At 41.9% G+C, this 24,575-nt stretch overlaps 1 protein-coding gene across 2 annotated transcripts; it reads left to right on the top strand.

Annotated features, from left to right (window-relative positions):
- Positions 1 to 24,420, top strand: dtnbp1b (dystrobrevin binding protein 1b). 2 transcript variants are annotated; one of them, XM_085396592.1, is made up of 4 exons: positions 1 to 375; positions 17,993 to 18,160; positions 20,636 to 20,779; positions 22,249 to 24,420. In XM_085396592.1, exons 1-4 carry the CDS (start codon positions 210 to 212, stop codon positions 22,587 to 22,589), a joined length of 819 nt encoding a protein of 272 aa, XP_085252718.1. In that variant the 5' UTR covers positions 1 to 209; the 3' UTR covers positions 22,590 to 24,420. The 2 variants fall into 2 exon arrangements, with proteins under 2 accessions (XP_085252718.1, XP_085252719.1); XM_085396593.1 differs by lacking the exon at positions 1 to 375 and adding an exon at positions 14,356 to 14,626.
- The last annotated feature ends 155 nt before the right edge of the window (positions 24,421 to 24,575 follow it).

Here is a 24,575-nt window from a genome sequence, read left to right as displayed (position 1 = left end):
TCTCTCTCTGCACTGTCAGCCTCAGCAGTCTCCACACCACAGCGAGACACTGGTGCAGCGCTGATCCCCCCACATGCACGTGCATGATTTGTGAGTGGCAGGTTCTTAAAAAAAAACAACGCTCAGCACCGAAGTGTGTACAAGTGTGCATGAGAATGTTTTTCTGAAGCATCTTTTTGTGCGCTGGCCGAGAGACAGTGTGAGGATGCATGGTTGGCAGGTGTTGTCGTGATCGGTGGAGTTTTTGGTGTACTATCGTTGTGTTGTCTGCCTTCCCCCTTCTCCTCCGATTTTGGTTATCCTGTGAGGACAAAAAGCATCCTGCTGGGATGTCCACCTCGCCTGGTGCAAATGATGGGAGCCAAAGGAACTCTTGTAAGTGACTTTATTTCATCTTTTCTATTCGAGGGTAGTGATCTCTGTGTTTTTCCAGGACGTCAAATATCTGATTGGTGCTGATTTTATGCGAAAGAACCTTCCTTTTCCCATTCAAATAACGGATGTTATTTTGAAGGGAGGCCTGGTCAAGACAAAAACAGGACATAATTTAAGTAAATGTATTTTACCGTTAATGCATCGCTAGGGAAACAAAGACTGCACTTTTTACTGACAGTAGGAATGTAATGTCTGCTGATGTGTGAGATTTGGCTTGTGTGACACTGTACTGTATGTAATTAAGAAAATGATATGTAAATTAGTAAAAGTGAAGTAGTCCAACGTGTACAGACTGCTACATGTTTACATGATGCAGCGCTCAGAGGGGTGTGTAATGTGGGAGTCCGTGCGTGTGCGTGCGAGTGTGTTTCCACACATCCTGGAGCTTCTCCAGCTGTCGACGTATCGGGAAAGTGCCGTTCGTCGACTGACAACCAAGACAGCTGTTTTTTCTCAGGAAAAGACAAGATGCTGATGTCATTCGTTACCGTCGAACTATCAAGTATTTCATTTTAACACCTGTGTTCGGTGTAGTTGCTGTTAAAACTTATTTATTTTCTTGTGTTTTTGTGTTTTGTTTTTTTAGAATAAGCTTAAAAACTCATACGATGTCATTTTCATAGCGTAAATTGTCGCATTAGTTTCCTTTGTAAGTGTGTTTGTACTGTATCGATAGCTTTAGCTGTGCAGGGCAGTGCTAGGTTGTGGAAACAAGAATATGGCTATACCGTGTATTCAGTGGGTGAAAGTGTGTGGGACTCATGTGCGTTTTTGTGAGTTTTAATGTTTGACTTCATTCTGGCTTCAAGTAACACACACACACACACACACACACACACACACACACACACACACACACACACACACACACACACACACACACACAAAGGATTGCTGTACTGTAAGTGGGTAATTGATAATACGAAGTGAGTCATTTTGACTCATTTGAAAGCTCAGTGGGAACACACACACACACACACACACACACACACACACACACACACACACACACACAGGATTACATTGACTGTCTTGACTGAGGCACAGATCACAGCTGGGAAAATGGGCCTTCTCTTATTGCTTTCATTATTATTGCACCATCCCCCTCTTCCTCCTTTCATTCCCCTTCTCCTCTGTTATTTTCAGGATGTTATTTACTGTTCAACCTTTCATAACTTGCCTGGAAACCTTCTGTGTGTCTGGGTGATGCATTAATGATCACACAATGACACACCCACCCACAGTAGGTATCAATTGTGTGTTTGCGACTGAGGGCTTTTTTTGTATAATTACACTGTTGTATGTTCTTTTATTTGGCTGAGTAATACTGAAGCCTCCGTTCTGCTCTTTCATGTCTAGTTCTTGGTTGCTTTGTGTTGAATTTGACCAGTTTGCTCCTTGTCAAGGCGCATCCATCACATTACCTTATCACAGAGCCGTGCTTTCAGAAAGAAATATCAAGTGACTGCAGGCTATGATTACTGATTTACTAACCATAATGTTACATAACCAAAAGCAGCATCTGAGGACACAGTGTAACCTAAAGAATAGCTTTTAGGAGAAGAAAACCACAGATTGAACAAGCGAAAAGGAAAAGATCTCATATCTAAGGTAGTATAAATAAAGCAGCCAGCGTGCTTGTGATCATGAAATACAAATTTAGTGCTCACTGCACTGAATTTATTGATTAAACCCTGAAAGCAAATCATCAGAGATGATACGAAGAGAGAGGATACTTATGAACTATTTATGGACTTGTGTTTTTCAGAGCGTCTTTTTTTCTAAAGTGGCAGTATTTTTATCTGCATCCTGTCATCTTGACTCAGTGTGATATTATCAAAGTGTAATGATGGTGCAGATCTCTTCTATCCTCGTTAGTTTGTGTCCTCTGTAAAGGAGCAACAGCAGGCACCTGCCACTGAGATGGATGTGCTGTGTCATCACTTCCTCAGCCAAATGATGGCTTACCTCACCTCTCTGTTCCTCTCCGCTATTTTCCCCATCTACTCACCTCTCTTACCCATCCCCACCTTTCTTTCTCTTTGTGCACGGTTACTGTACACATCTGCTCTCTTCACCACTGGTGTCCTTAATCTCCTCTCCTCTGCCCCCCTCCCCCCCCCCATCGCCCACTTTATCTAGGTTCACATGAAACTTTAATTGCATGTAAATCAAAGCGCTCCAGATATAATTAGTCTTTTGTGCTGCTTTAATAAGGAGAGTCTGCACTATTGAAATATGGTAGAGTAGCAGACTCCTGCACTATCTCAGATAGCTAAAGCCACAGGGCAAACTCAAGTTTTAATGCTGAAGGAAGTGACGTGAACTTTTGAAGTGAAGGTTTTTAGTAACTTAAAAAAAATGTATTCCTGGTGTTTTTTGGTTGTCCTTACTAGTGTAGGGTTGATCTTCCTTGTCCCTGCATAAAAATCTGTTTATGTTCACCAAACAATATTTGATAGGTAAATGCTCATTAAAGGTATCAGTATTGGGACTATGTGTCAGAAATATTGGATTTTAAAATATTGGTGTCTACTTTCAGCAGAACGGGAATGTTGGAAATGTGACAGCGAGCAGGCAGCAGCACAGAAGGTGGGAATTTTTTCATGCTGAACCAATTATTTGCTCGTGCTAAAAAGTTAAAGCTCTCTAAATGACACGATTGTTGTTTGAATCTGGCACTGAAACGAAAATGTCTCCAGTGAGTAAGACACTGTAACTGTATGCTTTTATTTTTGCATACATTTCTCCTCCTCAGTTGCTTTAGTTAAACTAAAAGCAGTTAGCTTGTGAATTATTAGCATATTCAAACATTAATCACAGAGCTTATAAACACAGAGTCTGTGCACGCTGACGTGTGTTTAATTTGTCTGATCATTGTCAAAGACGGCCTTTGAGATTAGAAGAGATCAATATTCACTTCAACTGACTCCTCTTCTTGTTGCTTTGTTTTTGCTAAATGACAAAAAAAAAATTGATTATTTTTAGACCTTTTTCATTGTTTTCACTGCTAGTCATTAAGCAAATAGGCTCATATTTGCACATTTAATAGTCGGGGGGGTGTTTTTGTTAATTTACCCACTTGTTGTTGAGTCACACACATGTCAGCCACGGATATGCAATATTTATGACATCTCTCTGTGTGCTCCAGGTTTGTTTATTATCCTTTTGTCCCCCTCTTCCTCCCTCCCTCCCTCTTTCCATGACTCGTTTCCACCTTCCTTCTTTCCAAGTCATGTCCACCTGGCTTAACAGGTGTTGCTGGCAAACCGTTAACAATATGTCTCCTCTAGTAACACTCATAAGTTTACTCATCTGTACTAGAGAGACCGCTTACAGTTTGTATCTGTTGCATAAATTGTAAATCGGCGATTTTTAATGTTTTCATTTGTTACTTTGTTATGCTTTTGTATAACATGTTCAATTTAATTAGGCACGGATGGACAAAGGGACGAGGGAGACAATAAAAAAAGCGAGACAACATTAATGGGGAGTAAAAGGAAGACGAGTACAAAAACAAAATGACATGAACAATGAAATGATAGAGCAAACAAATGACACTAAAGAAAGGAGAGAGCAGCGAAAAGGAAAAGGGATAGGATTGAAAACAGGTGGAGGGTGAAGGAGAGTGGATGATGAGACATGCAATTAGTGACTCGAGAAAAATAAGAAGAGATTAATAGTAGAACAGGCCTTTAAAGACTAAATCAAATCGGGTAATACAGTAAAGAAACAGAATATTGATGTTTTAGAGCAAGACAGACACAATGTCTGGAAGTCTACTAATTGGTGCTGGCTGTGGTGGTGAAATAGAGGAACCCAGCACTCCTCCTCTACAGCCATGACAGGATCTTTCATTAATTTACAAATACCGACAGATAAAAGTGAGAGAACCATCTTGTCACACACGATGTCCTATCATTACTGTAGTTGTGACATATTTTCAGAGGTTTTGGCTTAATGCACTGTTGTTTAAGTGATTAACCTACAGAGCATTTAACACATGTAATATTATTACATAATACCAGAAGCTCTTCAAGCCCTTTTATATGTGCTGTCATATGTGCTTGTTTTTAATTTGGCATGCTAGGATTTCTGCTCAGCCGTTTGAATTGTTGAAACATCTCAGCACATTAAGAAGATATCGGTTGTTTGGTTCAGAATGTACAAAAAGAGGATCGCATGCACTCTCGTCAGGCCATGTGTGAGTTAATGTAGATTGTAATGGAGTTGTATAATCTTTCCGTTACCCTTTTTTAGTATCACAGCTACAAATAAGCTCCTGTTGCTTATCATGCTGAGAAATTATACTTTGAGCTGCGTGACATGACAAAGGAATAAATACTTAGATCCACACAAAGCGTAATGACTGTAATTAAAGGGACAATAGTGACTGATATATAATTTTACACACTAAGGAAGTGCGAGAGGGATGAATCTGAATTTAAGCTGTCAGGTGATTTCAAACACCCTCGCAAATGTGCCTGGCGGTGATGTAAAACTCAGGGACGAAGATGACAAGCTGCTTTAAATTCACACACACACACACATTGAAGAGATTAAAAAACACCGTGCATTCTCATGCATAGAGCATCTATCCAAATGTGAAATCTCTTTTCTCATTGCACAGAAAAGAAGCACGTGTAATGGGTGTTTTTGTTTCAAAACCTGGTCACAGATGGTTTAAAACTGAATAAATAAATTAATGGGGACTTGCTTTTCGTCCCCGTTGAGAAGATGCATGGGTCCATGATGTCACTGTGTAAACACAAACAGATTCCCACAACATGAATCTTATCTGGAACACACACTCATATATACAGACAGATTATCTCAGTCTGCCTTTCGTTTACTCTGTCATCACAAGATGACAGCAGAGCAGCTCTTGAGATATAAAGGAGTCGCTTTTGTATATATTTATATAATAGTTGCATTATCCCACGTGGCTGCCTCTCGACCCAGGTTTATATGCACACATTTCTACCACGGTTATTCATAGACCTTTGTGTTTGCGTTAGCATGGGCTCCTACAAAGAAAGCATGAAAGAAAGCTTCTCAATCCATAAAAAGGAAATTCATCAACTGAAAATTACACAAAATAACACATTATGGTCTCACACGACCTTCAGTTTGTGTTCTTCTTGGACATAAAGACTTTAACCGAAACATACATAGATAAATCTCAAATGCAGTTTATATTTACCTTACTGTAAAAATGTATTGCATTCTCGCTTCCACCTCTCATCAAAAGCACTTGTCTCTCAATTCAGGTGACGACAGAAAAATATGCAAACTTTAAATAATAAAAAGACCATGTTGCGTATGTGTCAGAACACCTGCTCTGGTTGAGCACGACTGTTTGTCTTTAAGCTAATCTATCATTTATCAACATCTCTAAATGAAAAGACCTGCAGTACACTCGCTCCCGCTCTTGCACTGACATGAGTTCTGATGAAAAATTCATCAAAGAGAACATGTGTGTGAGCCTTTTCTGCATGGTGTGGCAACTCTGTTATGTATAGACACACATAACACAGGCCCAAAAGTCAGCACACTGCAGATTTTTCACGCCCCTTATGTTATAATATAAGCTCTAGACAGTTTTAAAAAGAGACAGTCGTGTCAGGGGTTTAAACTGAAGCATGCACTGGCTCCACTTGAAACTTTGCACATCTATTTGTAAGACGATTTTTACATTTTTATGCTCAAGTCATCCCACATTGTGCTTATGCTTCACTGGTTCTGTGTTTGATGCTGTACTTGTTATGCATGTATAACTCCACACTGTCTCTCACTTGATTGCTATGTTATAGCACATGCAGCTGTTTGTAGCGGGCAAGTCTGTACTCTTATTGGGGATACTGGCAAAATGACATGTGTTTTAGAAGGTGTTATTCATCACGTATGGTATACCCTTTAAGTCTACTTGTGCAGCAGTGGGGCAGAGTTTCTGCAAAATTGGCTGAAAGGCTCAGATGCATGTCATCCCAAAATCTCTTTCACCTATACGCGTCTCCTCCCTTTCATCAGCTTTGTAAAATAGGGAATATTCATGGAAAGGGTCAATAGGTCATTCTGGAGTGGCGTCTTCACTGAACACTTGCGGTTGTGTTTTGCTGAAGTAAGACTGTAATTGCATAGAAAAAAGAGGGCACCCTTGCATAATGCATCAAAGCCTGCATGAAATGTAAAATATTCGCATATTTTATGGTCCAAAACAAACTCAGCTTGTGTACAGATTCTAAATATATGAGCAACATGCATCTATTTATTTTCACGAATCCCAAATAATCTACAAGCACTGTAGTTGATTTAACCAAACTACAGTCCAACTGTAATATTCTAGCTTTTGCATGTTCACAATATCAGCATTAAAAAAAAATGCTGCAGGGCATGTGGTCAGTGATTTTGCTGTGTATTTTAGTCAGTGCAGTCTTCCAGAGATTTTAACTGCCTTTTTATAATTGCAAGGGTCAGGTTGGCTAGGTTTCCCAATTTACACCCAGTCATTACCACTTTACCCATCATTAAAAAAGACATCACTCTTATTGGTGTGATAAAAGCTCCCTTCAAGGCAAGCAATTAACGCACTAGAAAACGCTCCTCATCCTCCGTTTCTTTCCTCCTCTTTTCACCCGCTCTTTTGGCCTCTGTTAAGAGTTCAGAGGTTTCTGTGATGTAAGCCTTTTTAATTGTCTCCCAGGGAGACGGGTAAAAAATTTTTTTATCTGTTTCGAACAGTACAGCATGACATAGCCATACTACGTGAGCAGATGTGCTAAGCCTTTGTCGAGGTGTCATTTGTGTCCACCGTAGTTCAGCTCCTCGTTGTTAATTGCTAAGAGCCGACTGGCTGATAAATGATTTATTTGGCAGAGCAGGAAGTCTCTTTGTCCCATATTTATCTCTGTGCACAGAGAAGAGTATGGGAAATGTAATTTTTTATTACTCATTAAGACACAGTTAATCTCCATTTGAAAATATGTGTTTAGCAGCATTTAAAATTGCAAACGAAGCAAGACTGGAACTGCCAAATCCTGATTAGCCCGAGAATTCAATATCCACTTACTAGGAAGCGTCATTTCTCAGACCTGTCGGGAGCATTATATCACACCGGGCGTTTGGTATAAAAGACAGGCTCGATGCAGTCAGCAAAATCTGCATCAGAGAGCGTGATGAGTGCTCGTGTGGGCAGTGCATTTTGTAGGCAAACGAGAATGTTATTTTTTAACAGATTGTGTGAGGCGGGTAGTTTGACATGCTTGTGAGGAGCTAGAAGAGCTGTCAGGTGTTGTCATATGAAACAACTCTTTCTCCCTCTCATTGCATTTCTCTTTCACCAGATATGAGGAATGTTTCAAGGCCATGTAAACTATATATAGTGGTCTTATGTAACTGTGGGTCACAAAGCTGCAGTTTGAAGAAAGGCAAGTACAGATTGTTAGAATTTGACAATAGACTGTGTAGAAAATGACTTATTATATGCTGGACAAATGCTGGATATGTCCCATATGCTTTTTAATTCTCTGTGGTTGACCCTATTTCGTTGCCCTGCTGGTGTAAACTTGGTCCTTTTAAGCATGCCTGTTGCATGACTTCATGTAGTATTGAATGTACGCATTTAAAGAGGCCAGATGCCTTACAGCAGTAGGAACGCATTTGAAAATGTCAGCTGTCAGCTAAAATATATTAATATTTTTTCATATTCTGTGCATACAGTGCATTTGTGCATACTCATACATGCTGCTTCGGGCTCTTTAGATGATAACATTTAGATTTTTGAAATATTTAACTTCATAGTCGCAGAAGAAAACAAAAAGGACCTCCCAGAGCTGAAGCTCTCTGTATCTGTGCAGCAACGAGACAGTTTTGTACACAAAGAGTCAGCTGAATACCACATGATGAACATGGAGTTTGTCAGATAATTATGCAGATAAAGCCTAATGCATGTTGTCTTTCTTCACTATTGTGCCAAGTCAGATTAAAAGTGAAATAGTAAACGCATCCTTTCATGTGTCATGTTATATAATTGCATCTGTGGGTGGTAATGTGTGTTTCTGCGTTTGCTTTGGGATGTACGTCTTTGTCTTTCAGCTTTCAACAAACGGTCTGTGCTCATACGTATGTCACACACGTAGATACTTTTATTTAAGCATTTAATACTCTGGTTATGCTTTGGACTGTTTTTCTTTTTTTACCTGGACTGTAGCTATTTTCAGTCCCTCAAATCATTAACAGTTGATACTGCTGGTGCTTCAGTTATTTCAAAGATAGTACTTTATTAGCCATCTAGGTTCTGACAGCTCTGGCTTTACCCCTTAAAACCTAGAGATTTTGAGATTTCTACATCAGTGTGATTTTAGTTATCCTCCTGAAAATTCTAAATAAATTGCACAATACATGTTCAGAGTGCAAAAAAATTGCCAGCTGTTGCAAATATGATACAAATGAAGACTCATATACAATCTTACATTTGTTCAATATTTACAAAGGTATCAGTAGGTTCAGTAAACACTCCATTTCCAAAACAATCTAATTTAATGGTTCATGCTTTAAAGGGTTGAGTCTTTGCAAGATCTCCTGCAGTGTATATAGTGTCGTTTTTCCAATATTTAACCATCACAAACCTTAAAGCTGGGGAGGACAGTTTGAGTTGAGTTGATAACTCGTAACTAATTCTAGTAATTTGAAAAATTGTCTTATTTTTGTAACAGGTGGCTTTTCAGAGAACACAGTCGCACAAAGTTGACACCTAAAGGACATTTTAACAAAAGCTCAGTGCATGTTCAGCCTTATCCGAACACATTCTGCAAGGTTAGACTCACATTTACAGATGTAACCTTCACCCCTCTCACTTGTGATTGGTACATTCCTAATTCCAGCGTGCAGCCTTCTGCTGTGAATCGTTGGGCTGCTACAGTAGCTGACACCTCTGATTTGCTGCCAGGCCTAGTCGTGACCCATACGCTCTATTAAAGAGTGTGTGCGTATTCATGTGGGTATCTGCACACATTCCTGCCTGTCTAAGCAATTTGTCTCTTGTTCCTTTTATGTGACTAATTGACAGAAAACAGTAAAGCAGGTAAATAATAATGGCAGCTCGCTGTTTTGTCACATTAGTTAAGGATGTGTTTCAATGTGGAATCAGTCAAAAAGAATTATTCACATCAATTAGGGCCGTTTACTACACCATTACAGTCTACGTGGGGTCTCTGGAACGTTAAGCCATTTTTGGAATGAAAAATGTCCTGTTTTCTGGTAGAGTTTAGACTGTGAATGACTAAGCAGGAGGCAAAAAGCCCTCCTACAGAGCTTTGCCTTACATGTTGGTGTGCAGTTGCCTGGTTACATGTGTAGCTAGGAAAACTGATTAAATGTTTGTTGATACTCTCACTTGATTCAATATTCTACTGGTTACTGACAGAAACACTGACAAGAGCATTAATGTGTGCCATCTTAATTCATGTGGACAACGCAACCATTTAATTTCAAGGCTGGGGATCTATTCTCGGCTACTCAGGGAGGAGAGGGAAGCGGTTTCCTCCTCATGCTATATACAGTGGGAACAGAGTGTTGATGACCTCAACGGTGGATATAGTAAGGTGGTGGAAAGAATACTTCCAGGATCTCCTTGATCCCGCTGACATGCTTACTTTAGTGAAGTCTGGGGACGAGGGGTCGCCCATCACTGTGGACAATGAAGTAGCCAAAAAGCTCTCCGGTGGCCTAGGCCCTGGGGTGGATGTGATTTCCCCTGAGTTCCTCAAGGGTCTGGATGTTGTTGGGCTGTCGTGGTTGATACGCCTCTGCAGCATCACGTGAAATCAAGCCTCTGGATTGTCAGACTGGGATGACGGTTTAAGAAGGGGACTGGAAAGGGTGCTCCAAGTTCAGGAGCATTGCACTCCTGCTCTCTGGGAAGGTCTGCACTAGGGTGCTGTAGAGGCGAGTCTGCCCGTTAGTTGAACTTTGGGCCCCAAGAAGAACAAAGGGTTTGTTTTTTTTGCTCTGGTTGTTGAACACTGGATCCTCTCTTTATACCCTTGAGGTTGTCTAAGAGCGCACAGGAGTTTGCCCGCCTAACCTATATGTGTTTTGAGGATGTGAAGAAGGCATTCGACTGTGTTCCTTAGGGCATCCTGTGGGGGTTCTCTGGGAGTATGGATGACTGGCCCATTGTTCTTGGCCATCCAGTTCCTGTACAGGAACTGGATGGCCAAGAACAATGGTGGCAGTAAGTCAGGCCCTTTCCCAGTTAAAGTTGAGAACCAGAGGGAGAAATTGCTTCCCCAAGTGTAAGAGCTAGAGAATCTCAGGAGATTGACAGATGGATGCAGCAGTGAAGCAGAACCTGTATCAGTCTGTTGTGGTGAAGAGAGAGCTCAGCGTGAAAGCAAGGCTATCGATTTAGCGGAGAGTCTATGTTCTTATCCTGACTTGGCCATGAGCTTTGGGGAATGACCAAAAGAATGAGATTAGACTGAAAATGAGAGAAAAAGCATCCAGTGAGGAAAAAAACAACTGTAAAAGACTCTTGGAAAGCCTGAAGAACTGTTGCTCAAGATTATATTAAAAAAATGACAAAGTCTGAGTCCTTGGAAGTAAAATATAAAGAAATGAGCGTAGCTCAAGACTCAATAATATGTTAAATAGGCCAGGAGAAGTCAGTGAAAAAAATCTACAGCACAACACGTTCCTGCCTCATACACAGTGTTTTATTGTTTTCATTTTGTCTGAGAGGCCCCTCATTAGATACCCATCAGCGACTGAGGCTGCTGCATCATTGCGAACACTTATTTGATTACAAACCAGTGAAAACTAGTTTCTGCGTGCTCGCCAGCTGTGAATGCCTAGTGAGTAAAGTAACAGTTGTGTTTGTATGCCAGTACAATTCAAAATATTTTGAATCTGTGACGGAGACTTGTGATTTATGGGGAGGGAAAAGAGCTGGGAATGAGACATCTGCCCGAAACTTGATCCAAAATTTGGGCAGTGCAGATGTAACAGGTTCTGTAGAAGAGGATTTAATTTTGTTTCCATACAGCATCCCCATCCAAGATGCTTTTAAGTATAGCATTCCAGTCCATTTTAGTCACACACACTTTCTCCATACATGTACTCCATTTTTTTCTGTTCCACCTCATATTTATTCTGTGCACAGTAACATTTCAAAATACTGAATCTAAAGGTTTTTTTTCAGTTGAAAGTAAACAAAAAACCACAAAGAAATCAATTGCCCACTGTAAGATTATGAAAGCATGAAAATAACGTGGTAAACTCCCCCACGCAGCGTGTACTCCACAGTGTAGCCCACACGGCAACGCGGCCCTCTCGCGAAAACATTTCAGGAGCAGTAGCAAAATGCTCCAAACGTTAATGTGTCACAAAAGCCGCACAATGATTCAATATCATTTTCCAAATGAATTTCCCTGGTTGGTAATAGAATGGGCCACACACACTTTATAACCATATTCATCAGTTTTCCACGGTTCAGTTAGGTTTCTGTGTAAATTAGGGCCAGCAGCAAACGTGGAGCGTTTTTGGAGGGGAAAAAAAATGTAATATTGCAGGAAGATAAATAGGCTTGTTCTTCAAAATATCAGAGACGGTGAAAGAGCTGCAGTTGCAATCTGAATCTCGTGTCCTGAAGCCAAAAGTTCTCAATAAAACACTTTTACACTGCAAAAGCACCGCTATGATTAAAGGCTGTAGGAGGCTGAAAATTACATTTAAAACGTGCTGTGGATATGCAAGACACCTAACACATGCACACAGTTTTGTCGTTTTTGAACTCTGCTATATCCTAATCAGATGACACGTTTTATTTATTTATTGTCATGTATGTTATGTACTGTAAACAGCAGATAAGATGAAACTGCTTCAAAGCTGTTAGCACTTGACTGAGAGGAACTTCATGAAGCCGCTACAGTCGCGTTTTAGACACGAAAGAAGAAGTAAATTACAAACGAGACCCGTAGAGAGTTGCATGCCTGTGTACATGTGGGAGTAGTAAGGGTGGTAACAGTGAGCTTGAGCTGTTTAAAGATAAAGGAAGTAACAGCGAAGCCTGCAGAGTGCATGCACATGTGTAAATCAACCAACAATGCAACTTAGATTATTAGAAGCCAGCAGTCAGCATCAGAATACAAACAAATCATCCAGTCATGGTGAGGTCACACTTGAGCCACATAGAGAGAGAGGGTAGTCATTATATGTGTTTTATTTACATCACGGGGGCTGCCTTTGGCGGAAACCTGAACACTTGAGAGATATAGCGAGGCGCACAGAATCTAAAAATACCACGGCTGAGGGAGCAGGGCTTAAGAAGAAGAATAAGAAGCAGTGGCTGTCTCTACTGTCAGCCCTGCCTCTTGGTGTTCAGGCTGTGTGTTGCTGTCTCAGAATGAAATATTAGGCCTTTATAAGCAAACGGAAACAAATCCATGTGAGACCAGACGGCTAATTTAACGTGACAGATGAAACAGGGAGGGTTTTACATCAGATATATTGAATGTTTGATCTGTTTAGCGAGTCGGTGTGATGTAAAGTGTGCGAAACGGCCATAATGAGATCGTGGATGGATTCTTTGAGCTCTAATCAAAATAACAGAGGAGGGGGGGATCATTTGTGCTTTGAGTTTTATTCATGGCTGAAAAATGTCACCAGTGCTTTGTTATGACGAACTAAAATGCAGCTTTTTTAAAATATCTGTAGCGTCTCGGAGTAGATGAAACAGTTATTTTCATAAAGGTAACACAGACTTTGACATCAAATAGGAATACTGCACTTCAGTTTTACATTATGTGGCATCTCCAGCACTGCCGTTAAGGTCGTGCCCTGTAGCCATGCCCCTGTTCTCCTGTCATCTCTCTCCAAGAAAAGCTGGAACACAAGGATGAAAACGTTTCCCACCCACACGTTCTGCATCTCGCTGCCACTCCTGCATTCTCTTCGTGTCCTCCTGTGTATCACTCTGCTTTTCTAGCGCCTCACACTCATGCAAACGCATATATAGAAGCCTCCGAGGACCGGTGCATAAACGATGGCTCCAGTCCCAGGCAGGCCTCACAGGCAAGCTGGCTAGCAAGTCCACTGACGCCTTCATCCGTTTACCCGTTCATCTGTCCGTTTTAGGCTTCAAACCTAACCCCCTCTTCACTGGCAAAGCCCAAAGGCAGCACCTGATGTGTGAAGCGCACACCAAAGTGTGAATGAGTGCCTCAGCCGGGACTTGAATTGGCTGCTGATGATTTACAAAAAGACATATTTCCATTTGAAAAGGTTTCTTTAAGAGTTGCTTATCATCGCTGCTACTGTGTTTGTGCTCCGTCTGAATGCTCTTTTTACCTAAGGAGTCTCACCAAAGAGAATTCTGAAAGCTCTCTGATTAAAAAACCCTATTTTAAAAATGTGAGCCCAGTTTAGCACTGAGCCTCAAAACAGATCGAGCTAACCAAGTCTGCATGACTTGCTTTCTCGAAATAGGGTGTGAGAAAATGAATGTTTGGTCACATCTAGAGCTTGATTTCAATCCTAAAGACTGTAATTGCCCTCGGTGGCACGTCGGCCTCTTTAGTTTTCACCTGCGGACACTTCTTAGCTGCTTCTAACAGTATAGCTGCTAAAAAAAAAAAAAAGGGGGACAAAAATAGTGCACTTCCATATTTGGGTGCACGTTTACATGCCATATAAAAGAATACCGCACACTTGTAAACATAATGCAAATAAAGTGCAGACTGTGTTTTTATCACAGTAGTGGAGTTTATTGTCAATAAGGAGTAGGTACATTAAAACCACACACATAGAGACTCACACGCACAGTCGCCCACACAAGCATCCACACACACACATGCGTGCAGCCACACACACCCTGACACACCAGCCCCTTTTCCTGTGGGTTCTGCTTCCTGCATTTTGTAGAGCACGAACAGATGTTTCTGTAGCTCTGAAAGCAGATGATTTGAAATTCACACATCGTATTGAATCTGAACAAGAAGACTGAGTCTCTGTGGATTTGCTTTGCACACCGGAGAACCGAGAAAGAGAGCAAACTTTTTGGAGCACGTGATTTAAAGTGCGCTGTTTCCTCCTGTGCAGCTGAGAAAGAGAAAGCGTGTGAGGGGATGGTTACACTTTTCTTGGCCCTTTTTTTGTTTTTGAACGATGATTGTGGAAACCGATGCGCCGTCAGGTAGTAAAGTCGATGTTGCACTTCATGTTCATGTCATAATCTGCTGCAGGAAAATGATTGATTAAGATGTTTGGAGATTGTGTCGTTTTAGATTGCAGTGACGCAAGTGCCACAGAATCCATTTCTTTAAATAAAATCGTTATATTACTCGACATCATATGCTATGACTAATATAATGCTGTTGGCTCAGCTCCCATGAATCATCCCCACGAGCTCACCTTTGCACGCGTGAATCATCTGCACATTTGTATACTATGTCCGTATGTGCGGCACGGCTTCAGAAATTTGTTGGGACTTAATGACTTGTGCTCTTCTACTAAACTCATCAGCACAAACTTAATCCTGCAGGCTAAATGAGCGAGAGCTAAAAATAGTCCCTGCAGCTACAGTGCCATGCGTAGCAGGATACGGTTGTCTGGTATATAGCAGTGATGGAAGAAGACCGGTGGGGGTGAATGGAGGGATGAAGAACTAGAAAGATGACAAAAGAGGTCTTCATTAAAAGTAGAGTGGTTTTCATTTAAGTGTTTTGAGGTGGGAGTACTGGCATAAACCATCACAGTGTACGCCATATTGGAGTATATTTATGTTCTGATTTATATTTGAACCTTTCGGGAATCATGACTTTCATGGCAGTTCTCAAAAATCTTTGTCTGCGGATCTGACGGGGAAAGGAATAATAAGCTTCCACCGGTAGGCAGGCAGACAAACAGATGGATGCATTCAGTCAGCAGGTACATAGATGATGCAAATAAATAGTCAGGGGAAGCTAATAATGGATCGAGAATTAGATTAGAGACGGAGTGATTAAAAAAACGGGATCCTGCTCTATTGGTAATGCCTTCTGTCCACATGTCCTAATTATACCTAAATGCATTGCCCTGCTTCTCCCTTACTCCTGCTCGGTCTCCTGCTACTAACCCCACACAATGCTTGACAATCTTAACAAAGCTTCCCTGAGGCCCCTTATCTAATAGAGCAGTCTCTACAAGACACACACACACAGAGACACACACATATGCATCGCAGCCAGCAGCGAGTTGAGGGGGAAAGATGAGGGAGTAATGGGACAAAGACAAGTTGTCAGATAAATGAGATAAATTAGACACTGAGTGAGGAACGACAGAGAAAGAGAGAGAGCTATTCTTTTCCAACTCTCCCAGGGTTGTTGCTGTGTGTGAGAGCTCTGGTGGGATCTCATTGTTCTTTTTTGTCCTTGTGTGTGTGTCCGTGTCCATCTGCTGCAAGCCACAGTGTGTTTTATCAGGACTGAGGTCTGGTGCTCGAGCAGAAGGACGCATGTGCAAATATATGCACTTGTGTTTAGGAAACACACAAAATCCTGCAAATGCACTCGTGATGGACAGTGTAGCAGATGTTAGTCTTGTTTACTGTGAGCATCAGTGTCAATTTTCTTCACTGATTTTTGATATTAAATTCATTTTTTAAGCCTTCATTGATTCAATTTGATGTTTTTTGTCTATGTTAAACCAGGATCAAAGATATATGTCACCCATTGTACATGCGTTGGCATCTTGCCATAGTTACTTGGGGGGGGGGGCTTATATAATGCTGTCATTTATCAGCAGGAGAACAGAGAACTAAAGAGACAGCCAGTTGGAGACCCCAGGCTGCCACAGTGCCCACGCACACAGCATCATGTTTCCACTGCATCACTAGACATTAAATTAGCTTAAATTTGCTTCCTGGAGACGTACTTATTACTGCAAACCCTAAAACTAATCCTTAACCTGGTCTTATCCAGCATCCGACCTTAAAACAAGTCTAGATACTAACATTTGTAAAACTTTACATTGAAGTCATTGTAATAAGCATTAGTTTAATCAGGTTTTCAGATATAAAAATGTCCTATTAGTTAAAACATATGTTTCATTAACACCGTCACTAACACATCATATGAAATGTCATATTTTGAGACAATCATACGCACTTAAAGTGTGTAAGAAGTTGTTCCTCATTTCACCATTTCATGCTATTTTTTAATGGAACTTTTAGTATTTTTGTTTAGATTAGCATATGCATGTGCTATATAGTTATTAGTAGTTAATCACGCTTTTTTAAGCTACTGAATCCAAAGAGCTTACAATACCTTATCATGTTAATCTAAAGAGCTTGAAAAGAAATGTGACTGAAGAAGCTTCTCAGTGGCTTTTCTTTCCAAGCTCCTTAGATTACCACAACCTGGATGACGGAGAGTCTACACAAAATCTTATTGGGGTTATTTTACACTTATTGAGAGTGTGAAAGGGGTTTAACACCTATTACCTTAACAAGGACATTGATAGACATTGGAAGCTGGATGTCGAATATCGCCCTGTACTCCAGAGTTGACCGTGTTCCAGTAGCAGCAGTCGGAAAAACAGGCTCTATTCTGCTTCCTAGCAAGGTGGAGCCATTCATCCATCACTATGAATGCCTGGAGTACAACGCAGTAGCTCTTATTCCTCATTTAAAAAAAAGAAGAAGTAAAAACACAGCTGCAGCACATTAGAGTCTGGTCCGTGCTCTGTGTATGGCTTATTTACTGAATCACAAATACATAACGGGGGTAGTACAGAGCACACGTTTTACACATTTGCTGCTTTTTACGCTTACTTCTTACAGTCTTTAATTTCAAAGTTGAGATTGGTGTGGCTTCACTGGCTTTCCAAGTGTGAAATCTGACCTGAGGGGGCGTTGCAGCTGAAAATTGTGATTCCAACTTCCAAAACGTGAATTATCCTCCTCCTCCACCGTGAGACATTTTCAGCTTCCGGGAGATGGCCAAGCGGGCTGCTCAGGCCAATCACAGCCAGTCTGAAAAGTCAGAAAGTCAAACATTCAGTATATGACAGGCCCTTTTCATCTAAACCCTAATTTGTGTCAGATTCAGAGCTCTGAGCCTTGCCTTTGATGCTACAGTACCGCTCAGGATACAGTCGGCAGGTTTACCCTCATGTGCACTCCACTGAGTGTGTGCCCTCCTGTGAAACCGAAAGGAGACAGAGTTTGGAGGTAAAGAGGAGGGTAGACCTCAGAAAGATGGGCATTTTCGGTAAAACCAGGGTTCTCATCATTAGCCTCCCATAAAGACTGATGAGCGTGAGTTGGCATCCTCCTTTCTCCTGTGTGATGAGTCATTAACAGTAAAACATTTTGGAACAGAAAATGAAGCGCACAGCAAGTAGGCCTTGAGCCAAAGACATCCAGAAAATGGACGGATGAGCTTACAGAGACTGTTAGATTTAAACTTCAAGTCATATTACGCCATATAAAGCTGACTATAGCTACACTGCAAATGTAAATCCACTTTTGGTTCACAGTGGATTGGTAGTACTTACATTGTCTCACTTCATGTGTTTCTAGTGGAGCTGGATGCAGAGCACGCACAGAGAGTCCCCGGGGCGGAGCAAGGAGGGGGCCTGCCACCCCAGGTGAAGGTGAAAGAGAGGCAGAAGTTCTTTGAGGAGGCCTTTCAGCAGGACATGGAGCAGTACCTGTCTACCGGCTACCTGCAGATTGCTGAGAGGCGAGGTGAGGAGGAGGAGCGGTAAGGTCAGACGTTTTCTGATATTAGTTTAGTTTCCTAGCGCTCCGTCGCCTTTAGCGCAAAAGGAAGATGTTGAGGGTTTCAGGTTTCGGTAGTATTGTGTGCTAATTCTTTAAAGGTGAATGCAAAGGCGTGAATAAATTTCTTTACTATCAGCTGAGACCTTCACACTTTAACCGCATACCATGAGATTGAGTCATAATGGCTTTACGTAGCGAGGAGAGCCTGTCACTTAACACACGAGTAGAGTCATTACATTTTAAATTATGCCACCATGATATATAAACGTACTCTGGGATTGTAACAGAATCCCGCTGCGCCTCCATGTATTTGCTGCCAAACGTCTACTGAAATACCCAAAGCATGTGCAGAAACAGCTCCCCGCACTGAGAGATGTTACAGACTCCACTGGCCAGTGTTTGTAATGTGATTTTTCTTCTTCTTTCCCTCATCTGCCCTCCTCCCCACATCACCCTGGAAATGGCTTAGAGAAGCTTGTGGAGAAGTAAGGACGGAGGGAGAGATGGAGCAAAAGGAAAGAGATTTAAGGAGCGTTCACTGAAACTCAAAAGGCTTTTTTATCAGTGCAGTGAGCGGAATAGTCACAGCTCATTATCCGAAGAAGCGTAGCACTGTATTGACTCTTTTATATTAGTGGTACAAAAAGACTGGACATGTTTATATTTAAAGTGGTTAAAAAAATAAAATAAAAATCACCTGAAACCAACACCTCTCCATGACCAATGAACACACAACTCATAACCCTTAATATAGCTGTAAATCCCTACAGCAGGGCGGCGCTACTGAAGAGCAAAGATACAGCTGGAGACTCCGAGAGCGAAAGGGAGGCTGCAGATGTCATAAGCCGCTGAGCCATCAAAAGCTAGTCCCAAGGGTCTTACACACACACACACACACACACACACACTCTCACTCACTCACTCACTCACTCTCTGCAATCTCACTGCAGGCAGAGACAGTCCTTCCCAGCAGGAGAACCTTTTAGGCAAGGTCACGGTGGTGCTAAAAGAAGAGCATGTTAGAGGCAGTCACATGGAAACGATGCTCTCAACGTGGTGCTTCCTGGACCTAGACTTTCACATAACATAACCACAGCTGTCAGTTGTGTATCCATGTGTGTGTCTTCCCGTTTGTTTGCCTATTTATTACATGGAGGAAACGGAGCTTTAAAAGTGAAACAAAACATCCTTCATGCTATGCTTTACGAGGCCGAAGAGCTACTATGGAGGCGACTGCGTGGCTGACAAAGCAGATATGGAAGCGCCTGTCCACCGAGGCCCACTGAGCAGTCTTTAGGCAGAATCAGAGCCTGAAACGTGTCACAGAAAGCACCACTGCTGTCCTCACTGAGCAGAGGAGATAAACGTGTTTGTTTCATTTATTCACTTTCTGTGCGTACGCATCAACAGTCACTGTGTATATAAACTTAATGTGCGCGTGCGGACATTCAGGCGAGTTACCCAAGTTGAGGCATCTGAAAAGACGGCGCTCTCCTGTGTCTGTGTGGGATCTTTTTGTGTTTTGTGTTACTATTTAAAGGGCAAGGAGACCTTGGGGCAGTCTCCACGGGAAATAACATTCCCCTTCTGTTTTTTTCCTCTTTCTTTCCTCTTTTTTTATTCTGCTCTCCCTCCCTGTGCCGCCCTTCTTCTGCTCTCCTCATTTCTTTGAGGTACGGTAGCCAATGGCGTCTTATCTCACTGCTCTGCAACAACCAGTCATGCTGCTTCTTCCTCATGCTCTCACAACCCCGTCCCCTCATCCTCTTAGTGTACCAACTGGCTGTTTACGACGCATGTGGCACATCACGATGTGGTGGGTGGGGAGGGTGGAGAACCCCCTCCACCCTCCCCACCTGTGCAAGGCGGTGAATCCAGGCTTAGCTGTAGTGTAACAGGAGTTTCCAATCAATCTATGTATTGGTGGACTATTAAAACATTAGACCCATTAAACATTCTGATGTGCTGCCTTGCTGTCAACAACCACACATTTGTGCTTTCATATATAAGAACGTCAGCAATCTGAAAGAAGCGCCTCAGGAAATCAGATTTCTCAAGTTTGTCAGCTATCTCTTTAAATCTCTTTCACATGCTTTAAATCACGATGTCTATTTTTAACTTTAAAGCAATATTCAGGCATTTCAGAAGTACTCTTAGCCTTCACGGGAAGAATGTTGTTACTTCAGTTAACGATACCTGCAAATTCAATATGCTGAATTTCCAGGTATTTCCTGTAGGCATGCTTTTGATGTTAAGGTAAACCAAATATGGTTTGTATGCATTATATACAAGCTTATCCACTTTGAATGCCATCCAGCTTGAACATGCCCATTTGCTTCTGCAAGAAAAAAACAATCCCACTGTTGCTGGACTCAGCTCTTGCTGCCGCGTTCTGCTGCAGTGTTCGCTAATACCTCATTTACCCTTTGCTGTGTACAGAACCAATAGGCAGCATGTCATCCATGGAGGTGAATGTGGACATGCTGGAGCAGATGGATTTGATGGACATGTCTGACCACGAGGCTCTGGATGTGTTTTTGCACTCTGGAGGAGAGGACAACAGCGCTGCCTCGCCTGTTGCAGGTCGGAAGCCGTGCACACAAAGAATGGCTGTAGCCTGAAGTAAACAGACTGGTTATTGTTATACTGGCTTTTGATTCAGTGCATAAAACTCACTTAATCTTAGCGATAGCGTTCTCAAACTGTGCATTAAAGTACCACCCGGGTTCATCTACAACAAATCACATATCTGCATTTGTATTTGAGACTACGTGGACTGATGTCAGATATATGTTCCGTCATAAAAGCACAGTCCAGATGTTCAACTGTCAGTTGTTTTACCCTAAAAGGACATGAGATATACACTCACTTGAAGATTTATTAGGTACACCTGCTGGTAATGGGTTGGACCCCGTTTGCCTTCAGAGCTGCCTTAACTCTCCGCTGCACAGATTCAGCAAGGTCCTGGAAACATTTCTGGTGTTGTCTTCTGATACCGTAGCCCATCTTCAAGTTTATTATTATTTGAATTACTGTTTCCTTCCTATCAGCTTGAAACAATCCTGACCTCTGCCATCACCAAAGTAGATCAACAACATATTTTCACCCAGAGAACTGCTGCTCACTGGATATTTCCTATTTTTCAGACAATCCTCTCTAAACCCTAGAGATGGTTATTTCAGAAAATCCCAGTAGATCAGCAGTTTATGAAACACTCAGACCAGCCCATCTGGCACCAACAACCAAAGTAACTTAAATCACATCTCAGGGGAAACTGGCATCATGGATTTGCAGCCAACAAATCTGCAGCACCTGTGTGATGCTGTCATGTCAATATGGACCAAAATCTCAGAGGAATGTTTCCAGTGCCTTGTTGAATTACGAAGAATTTAAAGCATTTCTGAAAGTAAAAGGGGGTCCAACCCTTTGTCAGGTGCAAGGTGAGTGCAATTTCCCACCGATCGTCCATCCATTCACTTCCGCTCATCCCAGCTATTGTAGGGCAAGAGGCAGGGTACACCCTGGACAGGTCGCCAGCCTGTGATTCATAACAAATTCACTGAAGCAGAAATCTGACAAGCACACCACATGATGTAACACACGATGCACCATCAGCATCTGTCCAGATCTGCTGAGGAAACATATTGTTGCAGTCAGTAATCTTCAGCATCTGAGTTCCTCTTCGTCTGATGCTACACTTTCTGTTTACAGTCGATCAGTCCGTTGCAAGTTTGAACTAAAGCTGTGAAGTCATTCCAAAGAAACGAGAGCAGTTGCCTCATTTTATCTGCAGCAGCCCTCGGCCTGAGACAGCAAGTAAATAATAAATAACCATAAATAATAGAATTATTTGGGTTATTTAAGGGAAGTGGGTCCAGTTACGCACAGACTCAGAGACATAGTTATTGTCTGTCCTCCTGCCACCCTATCAAAGTCAACTATTTAATTTCTGTTTATTTAACTGTTATTTAAACTAAGAAGTTCAAAAAATTAAGAACAATTTTTTTAGTTCAAAGTGTGAAGTTACCCACTTCCCCCCTCCTGTCTTTCAGGTCCAGACGTCGAGTCCTTCACCACAGAGATCAGCCTCCAAGTTCCCACCCAGGCTGAGCTACGACACAAGCTCTCTTCATTATCATCCACCTGCACTGACTCCGCCAGCCAGGACACAGAGGCTGGGGAGGAGGACGAGGAGGAAGAGGAGGAGGAGAGTGAGCAAGGAGGAGGAGGGGGGGGCGTTGGGGGATCAGGAGGAGGAGGAAGGAGGAGAAGACCCCCTGTGGTAGTGACCCTGGATGAAGAAGAGGTGCACCCTGACACGGTGCTGGTGGACAGGGCGGAGCGCGAAGATCAGACCAGCAAAGACTGTGAGGAAAGCAGGCCAGAGGTTTGAGGAGAGGCGGAGTGAGACACAAGCACCCAACAGCTGCCAAATCAAACTCAGAACCATATTGGCTTTGTTCTTAATATTCCTCTCATATGTCAGAGAAACATATGATAGAAAGTGCAACCTCAGTGCACTAACTGCCACATGACCTTACCTTGAGAGACGCCAGTTTTCAATTCTAATTGATCTTATAAAACTGTTTGTTTTATTTTTCCTTTTCAGCATAACGTCATCTAACGGCTGAGCGATTCTCCTGTTTCTTTGTTTCTCCTGCTGTATGTCGAGGCCTGTTACTGATTAACGACTGAGTAATGAGGACATAGAAACACACCAAAAATCACCCACACGACCCTTCTGCTATGCTCCATCCTTCACTGCGCTTATAGACTGCAGCGGTCATGTGTTTCCCATTATTGCTTGTGTTGGAGATTAAGCGTGGAGCCTAAAGTACCCCATTTAGCCAAAATAAAGAAGCTAGCTTTTAAAATCTAACTGCAGGTCAGAAATGTGAAGTCAGTTTTTAATCTGTAAAAGAAATGTTGCCATGCAAATTCACCCGCCAAAGATTTTATACTTTATAAAATCCACGTGTGTAAAACCACGGGGATAGCTTTGGTTCTGTTTGCACAGGTTTTCTCATGTATGTGCTCTATGAAACTGTTCTAGGGGTTAAAGCTCTGAAATGAGACTTTCAATTGTGCAATTTCTCTTCCACAATTCATTTTAGTGCAACAAATGCAAAGATGCACTACTCAAAGAAATGAAGGGAACACTCGATCATCACTTGGTATGACACAAAGTCATTTAAACCTCAGCATATCAGTCTTTCCTTTCATTTGAAGCAATGCTGCAAGTGAGTTTTTCTCCAGTCCAGCTCCTCTAGGACTGCAAAATGACCTCCAGCTGAGCTACTCGTGCATGTTTCTCACCAAACTGTCAGAAACAAACTCCACGAGGGCCCGATGTGCTTCAGTGCAGAGCCCGGCACCGTGCAGCTCAAGTATATCCGCCTGAGATCTGCCATCCTGGAGGAGCCGGACTGCTTGTGCAACCTGAACAGGCTGGAGGTACGATCCTCATGCTAGCAGCTGTGATAAGGAGTAACAAGACAAACTAGAGGATTAGGAGGGATAAGGAGAGAGGATTTTTGTGGTGGTAGTCTTGTTGTTGCCTCTGGTAAACCCGTTATCACTATGATTTGCACCAAAGCAGCTGAAATGGATTCACAATGCTTTCTGCTTCCTAGCTGGACAGACTTATATCACTGAAGTTCAACCGACTATGATGCTCGAGCGTTCCCTTAATGTTTTCTTTGAGCAGTGTACTTATTGATCGCTTTTTTCTGAAGAAAAAGGATGAATATTTTATCACTTTCTGAAACTAAAAAGCCAAAAGCATTTCTTTCACTGTTTTTAAAGTCTTCTAGATCACGTCGGATGTAAACTAGTTCAAAATGGTTTTGTGCCATTACCCAGTAGAAACAAAGCTTAATAGCAGGCAGGCACCTGACAGTGGTTTCTGAAACACATTGTATAGCAGACATGTGGGTGGAGATCGGGTACAATGATAACAATGACTTACCACACACACACACACACACACACACACACACGACAGTTAACCTTTGCCATTCCTTCGATATGTGATCTCTGGGTGAACTACTTCTGTTGAACGAGGACCAAATCCCTGCTGTGGACAGTGTGCTATGCACCGGACAATGTCCAGAAGACTGAACTGCATCCAGACCTCTGTGTCTGCAGTTGTTGACATTTGCCTAAAATTTCTGACTTGTTGCTAATAAACATTTGTCTCCCGGCGTTGTTTAATTTTCATCCGAGTTACAGCAGTAAGAAAAGAAAAGTAAGAAGTCTTGTTTTATAGTCCTACCATTTAACAATGGAAAGCTAACACAGTAAGAGAATAGACAGAGCGTTATTATTAAGGGGAGAAAGGATAATTAAATATTTTATTTTGTGTGAGTTGAATTTCTGT

Source organism: Rhamphochromis longiceps, linkage group LG22, assembly GCF_057381845.1.
Source record: "Rhamphochromis longiceps isolate RC_006_pf linkage group LG22, R_longiceps_female_GT1.1, whole genome shotgun sequence".
NCBI lineage: Eukaryota > Metazoa > Chordata > Actinopteri > Cichliformes > Cichlidae > Rhamphochromis > Rhamphochromis longiceps.
Note: the sequence above shows the minus strand (reverse complement) of the source record. Positions and strands in the feature narration are given on the sequence as shown.